Here is an 18,628-nt window from a genome sequence, read left to right as displayed (position 1 = left end):
TGCAGCTGGGCTGGGCCCATGGGGCTGGCACGAGGGATCCCAGGGGAATCCCTGGGCTACATCCCCTTGCCTCTGTGAACTAGGAATTGAACTGAAACTGGCTTCTTTATAAACAAACTTACAAACAATAGATTGATTTGTGAAATGCCTTGTGTGTGTGTGTGTGTGTGTGTGTGTGTGGCAAAGTACAGATTACAGGACCTTTTAAAAGCTGAAATATTCAAATGAAGAGATAAAGGGTTTTTTAAAAATTGGCTTGGAAGAATCCAATTAGACTGCAAGATTTTTGCAATTGTGGGGAAAATCCTTAGAAGGAGCTCAGGGCTGCCAACCAGGGGCAGAGCTGGCTCAGGAAGGAGACAGTGAATGTTCTAACCCGGGGATCAATGCTTTCGGGGAGCGGGCGCTTTTTTTTTAAACTTTACGGACACTGTATATCTTACCGTTGATTATATCTCTGTTGCTGCTTTGGTTGTTGAGAAAGTTCAAAGCCAGATTGGAATCCAGGACTAAGTAACCCAGGGAATACGGCCAATTAATAAAGGCAGGGATTAATCTTGGAGGATGTATTTATTATAAAGCCTAAAATTTCATGGGCTGCCTTGATATCTTTGAGTTTCACAGGGCCCCTAGCCACGAGTCCCATGCTTGCAGCGTATCTGCCTCTACCCAGCGGGGAAGGCTCCTTACCATCTAGTTCCCCGATCAGTCAGCCTGGCTACACCCCACCTGGTCCTCAACCTAACAGGTTTCACCTCCTGGCCAGCCTGTGAAATTACTCAGGCAAACCAATCACGTCCTCCTGCAGAACCAGAGGTTACCCCGTCGTCTTGTTATTACAAAGCATGACCCCTTGCAGCCCTGGTGGTTCACTCTGTTCCTGCATGTGACCTCCAAGTGGCCCTGCATCCCACGTTGTGTCCTCCCTGGGCTGTGAGTGACTCAGATGTGACTCATAAAATGCTGCCAGTCTCATTGGTTCAGTGTCCGAGGCTGTGTGTTAAGCCACCCTATTTAGGGCAGGGGACCCGTCCCTCACCAGTGGGATGAACAGAAAGCAATGAGAACAGAGGGCTTTGGAGTCGTGAGCTTTTCCAGGAGCCTGATTAGAATGTACCGTTTGTGTGAATCCTTAAAACCACACCTGGTCTGGTCCAAGCCTGCAGAAAGGACCAGCTGCTGCTTCTTTTCCTCTGAAGTGGCACTTTACTTCCATCCAATGCAGTAAGAAAGGTTTAAACTTTAAAAGCTAACTGACCTAATAAAGGACGTGTTCTAGAGAAAACAATACAAGATGTATGTGATAACCCCCACCTCCTACCTCCCTTCTGCTGAATAGCAAGATGCTGTCTCCCGAGATAGCCGCGATCCCTCGGCTGCTCTGATACTCGCTGATCTAAACGCTGAATGACTGAAATCGATCTCTATGAAAGAGAGATCCGTTTTCTTCTCAGTTCTACACTCAGAAAAAGGAAAATTACCACTAGAATCATTACGAAGGATTTTCTGTTAATTCATTTTTCTAGAATCTTCACGACAAACTCATCTATCCACCTGAGGATTATGAGTTCTATGGAGCAAAATCTGCCTAGAACAGGCCCCTGATGGTCCGTGGCTTCTGCGTACAAAGTCTGCCCCTTGGGAACCCCACTGGTTTAAGAACAAGCAATGCCTGGAGGAGTCTCTCCCCCAGGGCCCTCAGGGAGGCACCAAATTTACTTCAGCCACGTGAAAGGGCCCACGAGGAAATGAAGCACAAGATTCAGGCGCACAAAGATGGAAGTTACTGACCACTCTGCCGCTTCTTATCCTAAAACAGACAGAAATAACAGGAAATACTGGCGGTAACATATTGCCTTCATGGTTGCCACCAAGATGGGACCATCCAGGGTCAGTAGGTGCCTCCCGTGTGGCCTGAGGGCACAACACATGGTTCCCTAATTCACGGAATCAGAATCAGTGGGGCCCCACAAATCAACATACCTGTGGGCGGGCTGCTGCATTTGAAGCCCACCCGAGGGTGGTTCTGTTGGTTCTCTGAGGTCCGAGAAGCACGAGTGTGGCTGACCCTGCTGGAACGATCCCCTTTCACCGCGTTCAACAGCCCCCTCGATAGAGTCAGGCAAAGAAGAGGATCAAGGTGGTTTTTAGCATGGTACCCAACGTAGCAAATAAAATTAAGTGACTTCAGCACAGACTTTCTTTTTGCTGCAGTCTTTTCTCAGACGGGAACAACTGATGACCCCTCCCAGCCATATGGGTCTGTTCTTTGAGTTTTCATACCTTCTGGAAAGTTCAGCTGTTCCCTTGTTCATTCCCCCAGAACATCACTGCCTCAGGATGTTCTGCAGAGGAGGGATGGCCGTGTTTTAGGCAGACTCGGTGCTTTCTGTCTGCAGGGATACGCAGCCCACTGGGCATCGGTGTGGAGGGTCCGGGCTCCAGGGCAAGTTCACAACTGTGAGCTCGCGACGCTTATCTTCTATCAAAAGCCCAGGTGGGGGAGACAGTGTGACAGAGCCACATCGAGGGCCCACAGACCATCACTCCCTACGCAGTTCGAATGTCAGCCCTGGATTAAGCCAGACCTTCAGAGAACCACAGACATGGGCCATTTGCCTTGGCCCTGAACTTCCTTCCTGAAATGTGCCTCGTCATGACCATGTCACTGTCCCTTTGAGGGAGGCCCTGGTAAATTACCATTCAAAGCCTGCTAGCGTGTTGGTGTAGCATACTGACGATGTCACCCCCTGAATCACCCAGTGTCCCCTCCCTGAATGAATGCACATGCACACGGCGTTTTAGAACTGACCTGTGTCTCTCCTGCGGAGGCATATTTTTTACTCCTTGGAAACTGCAAGTCATAGCTGACCTTCATATTTCCCTTTTTGCTTTGGTGGCAAGGAAACTCAAAAGTGACGATTTAGTCCAGGTTTTAGCAATTATTTAGGACCTATGCCCTATATGCGCCACTGTAATGGGGGGGCAAATGAGAATGAGCTCCCTTCTTCACCACTCCCTCTGGGGTGAGGGGAGGGAAAAAAAGGTTGAAAATCTCTAGGTATCTTTCTTTTCCTATAGTTCCATTTTTCACTATATATTTTCCCTTTATTTTATTGTATCAAATAGAGTATTTAAAGACCCTCCCCAATTTGTTGTGATATAAGATACAAATATAAACAGAGAAAGGAAGGAAGGAAATAAATCCTTTTCCACCAAGCCACATTTGGGACAGGGGATATTCTGCTACTTTTACAGGCATATTTGATAAGACATCACCTCTACCAAGAAAAAGATTTCTGCAACACTCCAGGAATTGTCACACGTATCAGAAACTGGGCATCGCCAACACTTGCGACCTGGCCACTGATGGACCCAAAGCACTAGGCAGTATCCTTCATCTGCCAACAGCGTGCTGATGCCCATGATTTTCTTGCAAGCTCCTTCCAACTTTGCCAGGGCGCTGTGAACAAAGCCTCGGAAGCCCTGGTGTGGGAGGGGCCCGGGGCCCGGGTCTCTGCTGCCCACAGGTGAGGGAGAGGCAGTGATGTTCTTCCTCACGGTGGAGAGGAGGCAAATGTGCAGCCTCCACGTCTCATTTTCTCTCCTCAGCCAGACTCCTCATGTAAGTCACTCACGAGGCCACCAGCAAGTGTCTTAGTGTCACTCTGAGGTGAGGAGGGTGCTGAGATGCACCTGTCCTCACCGCATTTATTCTGTCTTCAGAACCCCAGAGTCACCCTCCATGGGAACATCTGGGCAGACGTGTCTGTCACGGCACAGCTGTCACCCCTCCCCTCCCCTCCCCTCCCACAGGCAGGCAGGCTCTCCAGTTCCGGCACTGTGTGTCTCAATGCAGCCTCAGAGTCACTCCCAACCCAGCGGACAGCCATGACTCGAGCTAGCAGGAGAGAGCAAAGCTGCTTGCCAGCCTCAGCAACAGTGTGCCCAGGCCAGCGGCGTGGCCCCTGTGCACCAGGGGGAGCCTGCCTCTGCAGAGGGGTGCCAGGCTGTGAGCACGGAGTCTGGCTTTTCCCTCTCTCTATAGGCTTGGCTGACTTTTTTAGGCTGCAGCCTGGACATTCTTTTCAAATTTCCTGCTCAGGAGTCAGTGTCTGGGACATTAGCGGATATGTAGCCTGGGTTGACCTTAGACATGGGTTCCATTGACTTTCAGCTGTGTTCACTTGTGTCCAAACATTAGCTTAGTAACTGGGAGTGACTGGCAAGTCATCACCTGGGGAAAGCAGGGTGAGGGCGCCCATGGAACACCTTGACTGCCCCAGAGTCTGAGCCTGCAGACCTTCCCTGGCCCCCATCACGGAGAGGGCGACGCTGAGGCACAATGAGAACGGCATCAGGCATCACAGATGAGGGCATGATCTGCAAGTTGCAAACCCTCTGATCTTCCATGGCTCTAGTGAAAAGGAAACCAGAAAGTACCCAGAGGGACAGGGGCAGGATAAGGGCTATCCCCCCTTTGCCCAGCAGAGGGCGCAGCCAGCACCTTCTTCGTACCTGGGAGGAGACCAGGACCAAACGTGACTCCAGGGGACAGATGCCTCCAAACTGAATGGTGACTTTCCATGGGACTTATGGGTCCTTTTCTCTTAAAGCCATGAAGAGGAATAAGCCTCTCTTGGTTTGAGCTGACAGTTCTGATAAAGGAAGGTGTCCCACACTGGCCGCCAACCGCACGCACGTGCACACACACACACACATGCAGCCCAGCTCCATCTGAAAATATACAGAGGCTGTGCATGTGGCTGGGATAGAAGTACAATTACCCCAGTGCCACACTCCCCTGGGCACTGCCCCTAGAAACACACATGACAGTCTACATCCAGGATTCTAAGGTGTAGCCCCTTCCCTGCCGCCCAGGGGCTGACACCCTGACACGGCACCACAGCTCCCAGGAACCTCACCTCACAAAAGCGGCGAGAGGGCATGACAGTGGTGGCTATCATAGACATACAGTCATCACAGACCTCCAAACAAATGGATTTACAGACGCTTTCCAAACCCTAACCTGCTGTTCAGTAGATTTGCTCCCGTATAATATTTAAATTCAGGGACCAAAAGCACCTACATTAATGACACTGCATGCAGTCTGGTCAAAAGACACAGAACTGGTTTATGCCATCAGCGAATCAGAGAGATGTACACAGACAAGCAGGGGAAGAAGCAGACTCAAGGCCATGCAAAGAATCTGCGAGAGTACCATTCAGAGCTCACTGTGACAGGAACGCTCTCTCTGCGATGCCAGGCAGGCGGGCCGGACCATGGCCCGGACGGGAATCTACTTACTGACCTTGGCAGATTTTATAACTGTCCTTGGGATACCTGCCACCTGTCAGAGCGAACCCAGCTGATCTGGCGTTGGGAGAGTGTGCTTAACTTTCCCCAGAGGCAGCTGGACTCATTAAATAAGAGCACCTTTCTCCTTTTCATAACAAAAGCTACCCTGGCAAGTAAAGCCAAGATGTGTCCGTGCTCTTTCTATAGCTTCAAGGTTCCCCGGAGCTGAATGACAGCCCGGTGGTAGCAGCAGTAACAAGAACAAACTTTGCTCTCATCAGTCACTGGAACTGCAACTGTGATTTGAAAAGCTCTCCCATTCTTTGCCTCATCCCCTTAAAAAAAAAAACAACAACTGTGAAAACGCTTATGAATACAAAATCTTGGCTCTGAAAAGAGCAAAAGGGCCTTTCCCAGGTCCAGGCAGGCAAGCGCTTCTCTAGTCTGCTAGAACACTCAGAGCATTTTGGTGGTTTCTTAAATGCCCGCAGGGAAGGTTTTATTGCCTTTACAGCATGCCTCTCTTCTGCAACAGTGTGTGTATTTGTGCATGTGTGTATGTGTGTGCATGTGTATTTTGCATGTGTATGTACATGTGTGTGCATGTACATGTACGTGCATGTATGTATGCATGTTTGTGTGTGTGCATGTGTATCTGTGCATGTGTGTGCATGTATTTGTGTGTGTGCATATGTGTGCCTGCGTGTGCTGGGGAGGGGGACAGTTTTCAGTCTTCCTCAGCCACAGACCTCCACCTGGACCACACATAGACACAGCTGCTGCCCAGGACGAGTAGGACCAGCACGGTGTGGCTGAGCACGAGGACCCCTACTGCAAAGAGGTACAGGGTCTTGTCACAGTACTCCTGAGGCTGCTGGAAAGGGGGAATGAACTCAGGCAGGTAAACAGAAAAGACCCAGTAATTTCCCAGAAGGAACCAGAGGAAGAGGAAGAGGCTGAGCAGCAGGTGGAGGTAATACTTGTGTGCGTTCTGCCTCCAGGGGTACTCATCGTCGTCATCGTCGTCGATCACTACGGCCTTGGACAGAAGCCGCCTCATCCGGGTGGAGTCGTACAGCAGGAGAGACACCTGGGTTGTGTGGCAGCCAGGTTGGAGGGCACAGCGGCAAAGTTGGGGAGGGAGGAGAGAGACAGAGGGGGAGATTTACTATGAAAAGTGCACTCTCTGCAGTTGGAAATGCCGCCAAGGAGTGAAATTTCATTTTGAAGAGTTAGAACTGGCAAGAATGAAGGCATCAGTCCTTAGCATCCTTGTGGCTTTTTTTTTTTTTTCAGATGTGTCAGTTGCTTTGGACAAGGGATTCATTGACTGAAAGTCATCCCTGCATCCAGAGTTTCATGATTGCTCTGGTTTGCTTCCTTGGCCTTGAGGTCAGTTCCCTGGCCTCTCTGACCCCAGGGACCTGCCCTTCCTCCTCCCATGACCACCCCCGGATGTGGTCGTCAGCTGGAAGTGCCCTCCTCCCTCCCCCGACCAAATGTCAGTTGTTTAAGTGGCTTGGTCTGTAGCATCTTGTTACGGCAGCCCGAGCTGACTAGCACAGGTACAAAGTTCTGTTAGGTATGTTGCCTTATTTAAAACGACCCTATGGAATGCGTATCACTTTCTTCACTTTAGAAACAAAGGAACAGAGAAGCCCCAGGCTGGCCATTCCAACAGTATGGAAGGTAGAGATGACTCATCCAGGGAGGGCTTCCTGGAAGAGGGGGTATATTCTAGACCCCTGTGAACAGGGAGAAGTGGGAAGGGGAACCCCCTTGGAATGCAAGCGGCCTGGCAAAGGTGAAGGGTGGTGGGTTCAGGGAAGAGGAGAAAACCGACTGGAAAGAGCAGGGTGGCCGAGGAGGACTGGGGAGTCGGGCAGGCGTGGGCTGCACGCAAGCTCTGCCATTTACTCCATGTGAGTAAAACCCAAGAGAAACCACCCCTGCGCCTCAGTTTTCTCACTTGTAAGCTGGAGCTGACAGCACAGCTCAGGTGTAGGTACTCAGCACCACTTCCCTTCCTGGCAGGGCCCCATCCCCCGGGGGGATGTGTAAGGAGAGTGAATCCCAGGGCCTGCCCTCCTGGGGGTTCTTCCCCAGGTACAGGGGCACACCAGGAGCAGTCTGGCACCCAAGGTCCAGGGACCGGGACTGGTCCATGGGCACGTGACATCAGGAGAGAGGAGCTCTCTGGGGTTAAGTTATTTCACAGCTGGTCCAGGAGCAACTGTCCGGGTCCTGCTGCCCAAGCTTTCTGGAACAGGCTCTCTGGTCCCTTCCTCTTCCATCAATCTTTGGCATTGTGAGTTCTTCTAATAATCACCTCTTAGGTTAGCCAGAGCTGATTTTTTGTTCCTTATATTCAAAAAGTCCTTTCTGATAGAAGTACCTGCCTCAAAGGGGTGTTGGAAGGACTGAATGAGTTCATAATGGGGGCCAGACCCTTAGACAGCACCTCATGGGGTGGCAGCAATTATCACTAAGAAGTGGGATCTTGGAAGATGAGGTGGAGGGTGAGGTAGATAGACGGCCGCTAAATCAGTGTTCTGGGAACTTTCTTCCAACACAGCCTCCAATAACAAGTGCACTTTACATCATGGGCTAGTAATTTGGCAACAGTGTATCCTCACGGGCTCAGAGAAGTCCTGGTTTATGCTGTGTTTGCTGCATGATTATTATTAGCACCCTCCTTGTACACCCAAAAGTGTCCCAGTTGGGATGAATAAATTACATGGTCAACTTCCCCTTGTGCATCACACAAGACTTGATAGGCACTCCAGTGTTGTCTATTCTGTTTTTTAAGTGGTCACAACCTAACTAAATTCATTTCATGCTCTTTCAATGAGTCATGACTGTCAGTTCTCTTAGGTAACCCTGGGAAATGTCCACTCACTCCTCCACTTTCTCTTCAATAAAGCGCAGTACGGTGGTACCACGGATGCACTGCAGAAAGGATGCCGGGCATCACTATGCAATGTTCTGAGGGGGTTAAATAGAAAACACTGGCCTCACTAGGAAACCTCTCTGTCTGGGGATTCTAGAAACCTGTTTGCTGTTGCTCTAATGGTTATGGACTCACTGTATATTACCTCGCTGTGATGGGCACACAGATTTCATTTGGCTTCAAACAGTTTTAGATTGCCAGGAAAAAAAAAATCAATGCTGTTTATTAGGGCCCTGGCTTGTTCATTAAAATAAATTACCTTTGGGTTCTGGGCTGGCTTTCATAAAGGAAAAATTCGCTGTTACTAAGAGGAGCAGACCCCATGGACAGTCACATCTCTAAAGGAAAAGTTCTGCCTCACAGCCTGATTATGAGATCGTCTAGTGAGAGAGGGTGGGGCAGGGGTAATTACTGTTGAAAACTCTGCCCTTGTTTTGGGCATCTCTATGGCATTCAGTCCATCAGAGCTTTCCCTTAACACTGTGGGGCCACAGGGGATACACAGCCCTGTTGATCCAAGAGCCTCTGGGTTTCCTTGGCGCTATATCCCACTGGGATGTTGTTAACAGAAAGGATCACATGTATTTGTACATTCCAGAACACTGCCTACAAGATCACCGCCAAAAGATGAGGGCATTTAATAGTGAGGTGATCTCAGACACAGAAGGCTCCAAACACTTGCTCCAAATCAGACATGTTTCCCAAGACAGAATAGAGCTTGTGCTACTGATTGTATACGAGAATAGCCATCTTGAAGGCATTCCTCTGATGTCTCAGACCAACATCGTGATCAACGCCACTGGCTAGCCACTTTTGAAGAACTCAAGAATCAGAAGAAAGCTGACAAAGAAACCAGACAGTGGGTCCAAATGAAATTTGATATATGACACTCTTCATTCTGTTTTTTCTTGGGTTAGCCCATCATTTTTATGAAACCAGTTTGGAAAAATGGATGCGTGTTTTCTAGCTTTTGATACAGAAAGCTTTGAAGTGGGCTTAGATGGCTGGGAAGGGTCACTGATGAATGAAGGCAGACCTAAGATGTTTTAGACCTAAGGCACTTTCAGCAGGTGTGATATTTCTGTGGGCCAGGGATTTTGAAAACTTAATTGCAGGTTATGTGGGAACCTTGGTATTTCTTTTTCCATCACTTTTCCTGTTTCGGCAAATGTCAGCACAACCCATGAGCCAATTAGCTCCCTCTACTGACATTCGCTTGAGAGTCACAGAGAGACAAACATCACCCCCAAACATCAGAGCTGAACGTTCAGTTGATGACTGCAGCTGATGAATTCTATGCTAGTCAGTTGAGAACTAGGAACTGTGGTTAAAAACAGAAATAAGAACTGCTAAAATCAAACACATTTTAACCAGATGCAAACTCTACTGCCCTCCACAGGAAACTTTTTCAAAAGAATCACAGCCCAAGGCCGGGATTACACTGGCTGAATTCAATGGTATGATTAATTGGCAGTCTTCGACTCCTCTGTATCAGCGGTTGTCAGACCAATGCCACAGCTTGGCACCTTGAACTCAGGGCAGCAGGAGGGAGGCTCTGAGTGAATACTCCTCATCTGGAAAAACCCAGGTCTCTGCGGTGGCCTCAGGATCCACCCGGCCCCGCCATTTCAACACCCCTGCGCTTAGAGGGGAGCTGTTCTGTGAGTAGCCAACTAGCAAAGGATGCCTGTGAGTTAAATTCCAACAAGAACTACAAACAACTGATAAATAGTCTTACCTTTAAGGCCCCGATGATCCCACCCACCAGCAAATAAAGAGGGATGAGGGGCTGTATGGGACAGTCCTCCAAAAACTTCATTCCTGCAAAGGGGAGAGAACAAAAGACTGCGAGAAATTCAAGAACACAGTGTCAGCTGGGAAAATGAAGTAAACATTTACCAAAGCCAAAATATTAATCACACAAACTGCAGCTTGAGCTCCTGCTTGGAGAGCCCGCTCAGTCTCATGAGCCACCCAATCTCCAGGATGCTTAGTGGACCGAACGGCAGTGCATCAAACATCAGACAGAGCTGGGACCAGCCGTCGCTGCACCGTCTGGGCACTAACTGGTTACAGGTGTGCTCGCTCTTTTGAAAAGCCAGTGTATGACAACCCATGTTTTTAATGATTCATTTGACCAAAGCTTCCAGTTCCTCTTTAAGGATCCATATGACCAAAGGATCCAGTTTAAACATCCAGGTGTGCGATATGCTTAACTAAGATCCAAGTTGCTTAAATAAGATCACATTTCCAAAATGCATCCACAGTTTAATGGAAGGCCCCCATTTACTTCACTTCCAGGGTCCACGGGGCAGAGAGGAGCCAGCAGGGAACCTTTCCTCCACATGCAAACCCTCTGCTGTATTCGTCTCCAGTGACCAATTTACTCAGCTGACCCCAAGCTGGGACAGGTGTTTGCTGACGTATCCTTAGCCACCATATTGGAAAACTATCATATCCATTGCCCCAGACACACAGCCTTTCTTAGAGAAATTTTTCTCCCTATAGCAATGCTTTATCTCCTTCTCTCAGGTCCTTGTCTCTAGGCATATTTAACCAATGGTGACATGATATATTATTTAAAATCTAAGAAAGAAATGCCTATCTCCCTCAGTGACCAATCTGGTTCAAATGACCAGGCTTCGGGTGGGTCCTAGCACATGTCTTGGCTATGCAGTGACACTGACGATTCAGGACATGCCCCTCCTTTTCCCAGTCCCTTATGGGGACCCAGGGCTGTGGGACGAGTTCCAGCCAATGGGCTGTGGAATACTTTGGGGCCAAAGCATTTAAAAACTGACCCATTGAGACAGGAGGGAAGTGGGCAGGGCACAACCACTGAAGGAATGACACAGAAATTGAGGACAGGACGAACTGGTTAGAACCAAGGTGGCGGAAGATTCGACTTCCAGTAGACCTTGAGCCTCATGGTGCGCCCACAGGTGTCATGACAGGTCCTAGGCTGACCACGAAAGGACAAAAAGTAGGTGGGGGCCCAATTCCTGGAAATCCCTGCCCCTTCCCCATAGTAGTTGAAGTAATCTTCCTGCTCATTAGCATGTGCAATTAACCAGCCCTAAAACTAACAACTCTGCACCTCATGGTGGCTCTCCCTCTTGCCTCCTGAGATGCTGGCACTCTGTCTGTGAAGTGTGTACTTTTACTTCAAACTAAACACCCTACACCTCTCGGTCTCTCTCCCTCTTACCTTTTGAGATGGTCCACATTCTGCCAATGGAGTGTGTATCTCCTAAGCGGCTCTCCCTTCTGAGTCAGATGAACCGCCCTCTGCTGTGGAGCGTGTATCTCCCTGAATAAACCTGCTTGCACTTTACTATGCCTCGCTCTTGAATTCTTTCCTGCACGAGGCAAGAACCTACTCTCTGGCAACAGCATGATCCTTGTTTTCCTCCCCTGCTTTGACCACCTGGACTCCAAGGGCTGCGATGATCAGGGCTCAAGACTGAAGCAGCTGACAGTGTGATGTCATCGCATTGACTCGAGGAGCCCCGGAGAGGCCCTTGATCCACACTGGAATTCACATGAGCGAGAAATAAACCTTGATAGTAGTAAGCCACTGAGATTCCGGGACTGACTTGTTCCTGCAGCATAGTTAAGTTACCCTGGCCAACATGTTTGTCAGCAGAACCCAAGAAAGGGGATTCTCACTGTAGAACTAACATCTTCTGTTTAAATGACACAAAATTTTTGCTTTGATTTGATATTTTACTTCCCACAAAGGCCTTGGGACTTAAACAAAGGAAGTAAACCATTTTCCTATGACTATGTTATTTTCCATGGAAATTAATAAAAATTTCCACGTATAGAGAGACCTACAAAGTCAGGGCTCCAAACAGAGTAAAACCAAATATCATCAGCCTATGGAGATGTTTCTAGACACCCCTGATGTTCAGCTGAATCCATTATTAGCTGGAAATACTTTCCAAGTCTCAAGACAACCTTTTCACACAAAGACCTTTAAATATTTGATGCCAAAGTTGTTGGATAGGAACTGCCTTTCCACTCAAAACCCAGCTGTGAGATGAACATGAGTAACGACTCACACACCTGCTCATTCCTAGTGAAGAGAACCAGCTGCTGCTCACAGGAGAGTCAATCCACGCACAGATGGCTTAAAGGGATCCTAATAAATTCAATGGAAGTGTCCTCCCCTCTGTGTTCTTCGTGGACTGCCTAGGACTGACTTTCCCACCACGTTTCCTTCCCGTCTGACCTATAGTATCACAATTGCTCTCTTCAGGCTTTAGAATTTCTCCCTAATACTATTGGTAAAACTACCAGACATAGTGATTTGGGGGGGGGCAATCAATATTATGGAAGTTTAAAAATTACTTTGTTTTAATTGTTTAATTGTTTGAATTATTTAATTTAATGTGTTTAATTGTTTTAATATTTTTGTTGTGATAAAACAGACATAACAAAATATGTTGCCATTTTAACCATTTTAAGTGTATAATTCAGTAGCATTAACTACACTCACAAACATGCACAACCGCCATCACTATCTATTCCAAAAGGTTTTCATCACCCCAAATGGAAACTCCAAAACCATTAAGCAGTAATTCCCCCAACACCCACTTTTTAATATCACACCTACGGCAACTGGCCTTGACCATGGCCCAGGATACATTTTCACATTTCTCATGACAGGCTTCCACCTGGGGACACGCGGGCTGGGAAGGGTCCTTGGGAAATCACTAGCCCGGTGGCTCCCAACCTGGGCAAGACGTACCAGAATTGTCTGGGGACAGATTTTTAAAAGCAGATGTCTGTCCTTACCCCAGACATGCTGCACCAGTATTTGCCAGGGCAGGGCCCAGGATGTTTTAAAATGTCTTTTTAAAACGTTCAGCAAGTAATTCTGTGCAGCTAATATGTGTCTGAAAATCATCGGACTGGCCAGCAAGTCTCAGCAAACATTTTACATTTAAAGCTGCAGGGCCTTGGTCCCGTGGCCACAGTGGCTGACCTGGGGTCCCCGCAGCTCGGCAGCCAGCTCACCTGTGAAGGCCATGGACAGCGGCAGCGCCAGGAAAGTGAAGAGCAGAACAATGAAGCAGGCTGTAAGGAGGAGGGGCGCCGGGTTAGAACACGGAGACTCTTGTTTCCTTTCCCCTGCAGTTGACTTACACATCCCGTGAAGGCTGACCTTCTCTCAAGTCAGCAGATGGCAGCGGGAGGTCACCGCTTGCCTGGGGCTTCCACAGGAGTCGGGGTTGGGGGGGGGGTTGCAAACCACGACTTGCATCTCTGAGAGGGCTGACTGTCTCTTCTGATCACGCTGCCAATTCTAAGGCCCAGATTTCCCATGCGACCTCTCTGAAGTCTGACCAGCTTCTGGGAGAGGAGTTTGTAAGCTGCTGCTCTACCAGTGCCAAGTTGCCAGGAGCCACCGGCATTCACGCTGCCAGGCAGGATCTACCCCAGGCTTCCTGGGAGCCTAGAACCCCGCAGATGGCTCTTGCCTTCCCTGCACACGGTGCACTGACGGCTCGCTCGATCACTTACAGAATTTGCTTCACGAGGCCTTTTTCCCTTTCCATTTATTTGGTTATATGCCCCATAGCATATATTTGACAGTCTCCTAAAACTTCCTACTGATACACAGTGGAGCAGAGCTCTGAACTGACTTGGGGTCTTCCTGCTCACGCCACCAATTCACCCTCTGCTGGTGGGAAAGGACGGGGCATGGGAATTAGAGAGACCTGCGGCCCACTCCTAGCTGTCACTCATGAGCCGTGCGGCTTTGAGCGAATTAGCTGGCCTCCTCGAAGCCTTGTTATCCTCTTCTGGAATGTGTGTTAGCAGACGCACACAGGAGCTCTGTGTACGGCACCCATGACGAGCAGGCAGTCACCTCCCCTGGTTGGTTCTTGGTTTCCCTGTATGTTACATGCCCTGCAGAGAGAGGTTTTGCTTGGCCAGCAATTATTTTTTTATTATGAATTTGAATGCCTTTTGGTTAGGCCTATACTCCTGTTCCCACTTTGAAAGTTTAGACAGCATCAACATTTATGATTTCTGCTAGGTCCTGATGCCAGCCCTGAGAGCGGAGAGAGAGTCTCTGAGGTGGATGGCGCTGTAGCCTCCTGCGTCCACTCCGTGCTCTCTAAGCAACCACTCCACTTTGTTCTGGTCTCCCACCTTCCCCCAGCCCCGTTCTCCTATGCAGTTTATGTGCTCCAGCACAAGCTGACTCCCCCCCAGGCTTTGGAGAAAGCCATGAGGTTTAGCCCTAAGTTACCGGCAGAGCTGCACTCATTGGATGTGTTATTGGTTGGTAGATGGGCTCATGGCTCATCTGGGGTCAAGGATACTCAAAGGGAGACTGACTGAGAGAAAGGAAAAAAGCTTTCTCACTCTTCCAATAGAATTTCCAGGAACAAGGCTTCTCTCCCTCTCTGGACATTGGAGAGGAAGCAAAGTGCTCTGGGGGCTGTTGGTCACCATCTTGCCACCACGAAGGGAAACCAGACTGAGAATGAGGCAAAGAGGAGAGGCAACAAGCAACCAGTTCCTCAGTGGCATCTGTCACCCACTGAATCACACCGCCCACGAAGCTAAACTACTCCTGGACTTTCCCTTGATATGAACTGATAAATCTTTCATTATTTGAGCCACTTTGAGACAGGCTTTCTATTACTTACACTAAACCCACTTTAATTAGTTTAAATTACAAGGTCCATTCCAGTTTCAGATGGTCAAAGATCTCAGGTTTATTTGTGAATCTCAGTCATCTCCGGAGGAGGAAAGATCTAAGGTTGCAAGTGTCTGCACCTGGGAGCCTGACAGTCACATCACCAAGTTCAAGCTCTGACCCTAATTCTCCAAGCAGAGCAGGATGAATGGGGCAGGGTACAGCCCCTCACCTTCAAGAGGCCCCTTTAAGGTGCCCTTCATGTCAATCTTGACCTTCACCTCCAGGAAATACAAAAAAGGGAGGGGGGCAGGCATGCAGACTGATTTTGCCCCAATTTTCACTCTTTTCCTCTGAATTAGCTGGAATATTTATTGATTATCAGATTATCTTCCTGGACACACAACCCAGGCAGTCCCATGGGGCCCTATGTTGAGGAGGACCTTGCATTTGGTTTCATGCTCTGTTGCTGCTGTCTTGAGTGTCTTACTGAATTTTTCTTTGAACTTGTATTTTGTAAGTGAGTTTCGATAGGTCAACAGAGCATGTGTGTTCTGCTGTCAGACTTTGGAGAGGTCACGGGCATTCAGGAGGACTCAAAATGAATACAAGGTAAGTGTTATGTCTTCAACTGAGTAAGCAGGGACGCTAACAACCTGGAGAGGCAAACTTTTTCATCTGGACCAGGACTTGCTTCAAAGAAGGCAGTCGTGTTCAAAGTAACAAAAATGACCAAGGAATCCACTCATAGCCTTTCTTACCCAGGACACTTCCCTGTTTCAGCGAACAGCTTCCCCCACAAATGATGACTCAGCAGAAAGGGAAAGACAGCCCTGATCCATTTCCTTTCAGCCCTTCCTCTCTCATCAGTCAGCAGAAGGGGGTGGGGGTTGGTAGGAAGCACACATGTCAAAAAGCGAAATGAAAACTGTAGCATTAGTTTTGTGTATTATTTCCACTGTTCTGATAAAAACCAAATACACATGCGCGTAAGAGCTATGAAACACGAATCATGGGATTCTGGTGATTCTGCCTCTCAGTTAAATGCTCGTATATTTGAATTTAAAACTGTCATTAGATAATATTAAGACAAGGAGTAAAATTTATGCTGATAATTTTAAGTTATTACTTAAAATCATTTTCTTTTTTCTTTGCTTAAAATAACATCAAATATGAAATGAAAAATACTATGACAGATCAAAAGAGACAGTTGGAGAAAGAAAAAAGCTTTCTGTTTCAGTACCTTGAACAGTTCTTTTCCTCTGATTTTTTTGAACAAGCATTTTCATTCGGCAACCTGGCCCTGCAAGTTCTGTAGCAGGCTGATCTGTTGATCTTGGTGACACAGCACTGCTGGCCATGTGGCTGTTTTAAGGGAGCATATCAGTCAATCTAGCCACATCTGTTTTAATTCCCAGTTTACAGTGGGGGTTGAGGAAGAAATTTCTTGCTAATATGTGATAGAAAAGCAGGAAGTTGATAAAGCCCACCTCTATTTCTAGCCTTGAACTTGTCATCAGGATGATAAAGTGGTCAGCATCCTGGAAAACTCTTCACTGCACCGTGAGCTTGTGACAGATGGCGCCACCTGGCCTCATGTGTAATCCAGGTGTTTAGTGACACAGAGGCCCCTGCCACGCAAGCCTCCTACCTCGGAGCAAGGCTGAGAGGGAGGGCTGGGGCCAGAACATTCCTACAGACCACCTGGAGGAGAGCATGATTCACCACCAGGAGCCAGACCGGCTGGGCTCACATCCCACTCCATGCCCCACGGTGTGGATGGCTGGACTCTTAACCCCTGAGGTTTCAATGTCCTCATTTAAGACATGAGCATAAAATTATAAGACTTTCCTACAGTCTTGCTAAAATGATCAAATATCCTAACCCATGTAAGGCACTAAACACGCACTGGCTACACAATAAACACTCTGTAAGTGTTGGCCATTTTCACCATCAATAGTATTATTGTCTCTTCATAATGGAAGGAATGTGGCTTCCCTTTTATCTCAAACAGCCCCCTGCCCACCTCCAAGGGATCAGAAGGAGAACTGAAGAAACAACAATCAAGGGAGACCCTGTGGTTCCCGTGGACTTTGAAAGAGCCAGATGGGATGGCTCTAAACCTGACTCATGCCCTGACCCCATGTGCAGCCCGGGCCCCAGCCTCATTAGAGCCAGCCTCTCTGCAGCCCCACTGTCAAGGTCTCAGGCTCACCTCTACCCTCAGCCTTGGAGACATCACTCTCAGATTCCCTTCAGCCGCTGTGGACCTACGAAATCAGTCTCTGCAATCATGACCTGGGAATCTGTGTTTCAAAGCGCCTCCCAGGTGTGAGTGACTGTGAAGTATAGGGTCCATGAGCCACCCTTGTACAAGCAGGGCTGCGGATTCTTCTGCCAGGACTTCCTCAGAGCCTGTTTGCTCAGGGAGGTGTGAGGTGCTGGGGCTGCGCTGGGCGGTGGGATTTCACCGGGATGGAGGTAACCAGCAGTTACTCACACGGGGGCCTCTTTATCACTCAGCCCTAATAAGGACCACCCAAGCCACAGGCAGGGGCTGGAAACCCCCGCTGCCCCCCTGATCCCCCTGCTTCCTGGGAGAGCTGGTTATGCATTCAGTCTGGGTGATGAAAGCTGAGACTGGCTGAGTTTCCGCCAGCCTCACTCAGGCCAGGACTGGGGTTTGATGGAGATGACCACTGCCAGCAAACCCCGCCATGCCTTCGAGTTTGCTCAGCACCGATCTCAGCATGGCTCCGAGGGCTGCATCCTGGCTTCTGATGAAAAGAGTTTCCATCAAGTCCATTTGAAAGAGCTGAGTGAAACCACTAAGTCAACCAAGAGTCCCAGAGGAGAAAATAATTCAGAATTAGAGCAACGGTGGGAGGGCATTAGATTGAGAGGTTGGCGCTGAATCATTCTTCATGCCAAGAACACAGATGAACTGATTCCTGACGTGGAAAGCTGTGAAAAGAAGGAGCCCCTGGAAGGTGGCCTCACAGGGCGGCGCCAGGACTAGCCAGCTCGGGCGCCTGCTCACATCCTGAAGTGGGTTTATCTCTGCTGCTCTCACCGTTGCTCCTTAAAGACATATTAGCATCCAGCTATCAGCCGAAATAGGTGGCCAGAACTACCCAAAGCATTTTTAAAAGGGGAAATCCCGGCAGGAGAAGGGAGTGGCTTTTAGCATAGTCTGCTCTCCAGACCTGGTTCCTTTAAATAGCAAGTGTATCCCCTATTCTCTTGTCTAAATAGTTTAAGGGGGAAACTGAGACCAGGACCCAGTATTATTTCCCTCTGGGGGTGCCACTCAGCTACCAAATACCCAGGAGGCAATTGGCAGAGTCCAGGAGGATAAATTCAAACAAAAGTCCTCTTTCTAGACTGCTCTCTACACTTCCCTGCATCTATCAAAGCACCAAAACCCTAGTCTTCTGCGCCACTTCTGCCCTCTCCTGGTACATCCAGTGATTCTGCCTCTGCCTCCTTTTTCACATCCTTCCCTCTTCTCCATCCCTATATCAGCACCCGCATCACCCTCTCACCTGGCCTGTTCCACAGCCACCCACTAAACTCACCCACACAGACCTCACAACCCATAAGGGAGATGAGATGTGTACCCAAGGGCCTATACGAATCAGTGTGTGGGGCCACCAGAGGTGCATGAAGCAGTAAGGAAGCCCAGAGGAGGAAGGAATCCCGAGGAAATCAAAGAATGCTTC

The 18,628-nt window shown here is 48.7% G+C and overlaps 1 protein-coding gene across 9 annotated transcripts in view; it reads right to left on the bottom strand.

Annotated features, from left to right (window-relative positions):
• Positions 1-551: 551 nt before the first annotated feature.
• The window catches only part of TMEM272 (transmembrane protein 272), a 73,636-nt gene continuing 55,559 nt past the window's right edge, over positions 552-18,628 (bottom strand). For 5 of the 9 annotated variants that reach the window (XM_072976181.1, XM_072976183.1, XM_072976180.1 and 2 more), the window contains 3 exons: positions 13,271-13,330; positions 9,987-10,069; positions 5,110-6,388 (listed from right to left, as the gene is read on the bottom strand). In XM_072976181.1, the coding sequence (XP_072832282.1) occupies positions 6,026-6,388; positions 9,987-10,069; positions 13,271-13,330 (506 nt within the window). In that variant the 3' untranslated portion in view covers positions 5,110-6,025. Of the gene's footprint in view, positions 1,811-1,983; positions 2,109-5,109; positions 6,389-8,507; positions 8,574-9,986; positions 10,070-13,270; positions 13,331-16,149; positions 16,198-18,628 lie in introns of those variants that run through there. The other 4 variants (XM_072976186.1, XM_072976184.1, XM_072976185.1 and 1 more) reach the window with 4 other exon arrangements.

The sequence above is a fragment of the Vicugna pacos genome, chromosome 14 (genome assembly GCF_048564905.1).
Source record: "Vicugna pacos chromosome 14, VicPac4, whole genome shotgun sequence".
NCBI lineage: Eukaryota > Metazoa > Chordata > Mammalia > Artiodactyla > Camelidae > Vicugna > Vicugna pacos.
Note: the sequence above shows the minus strand (reverse complement) of the source record. Positions and strands in the feature narration are given on the sequence as shown.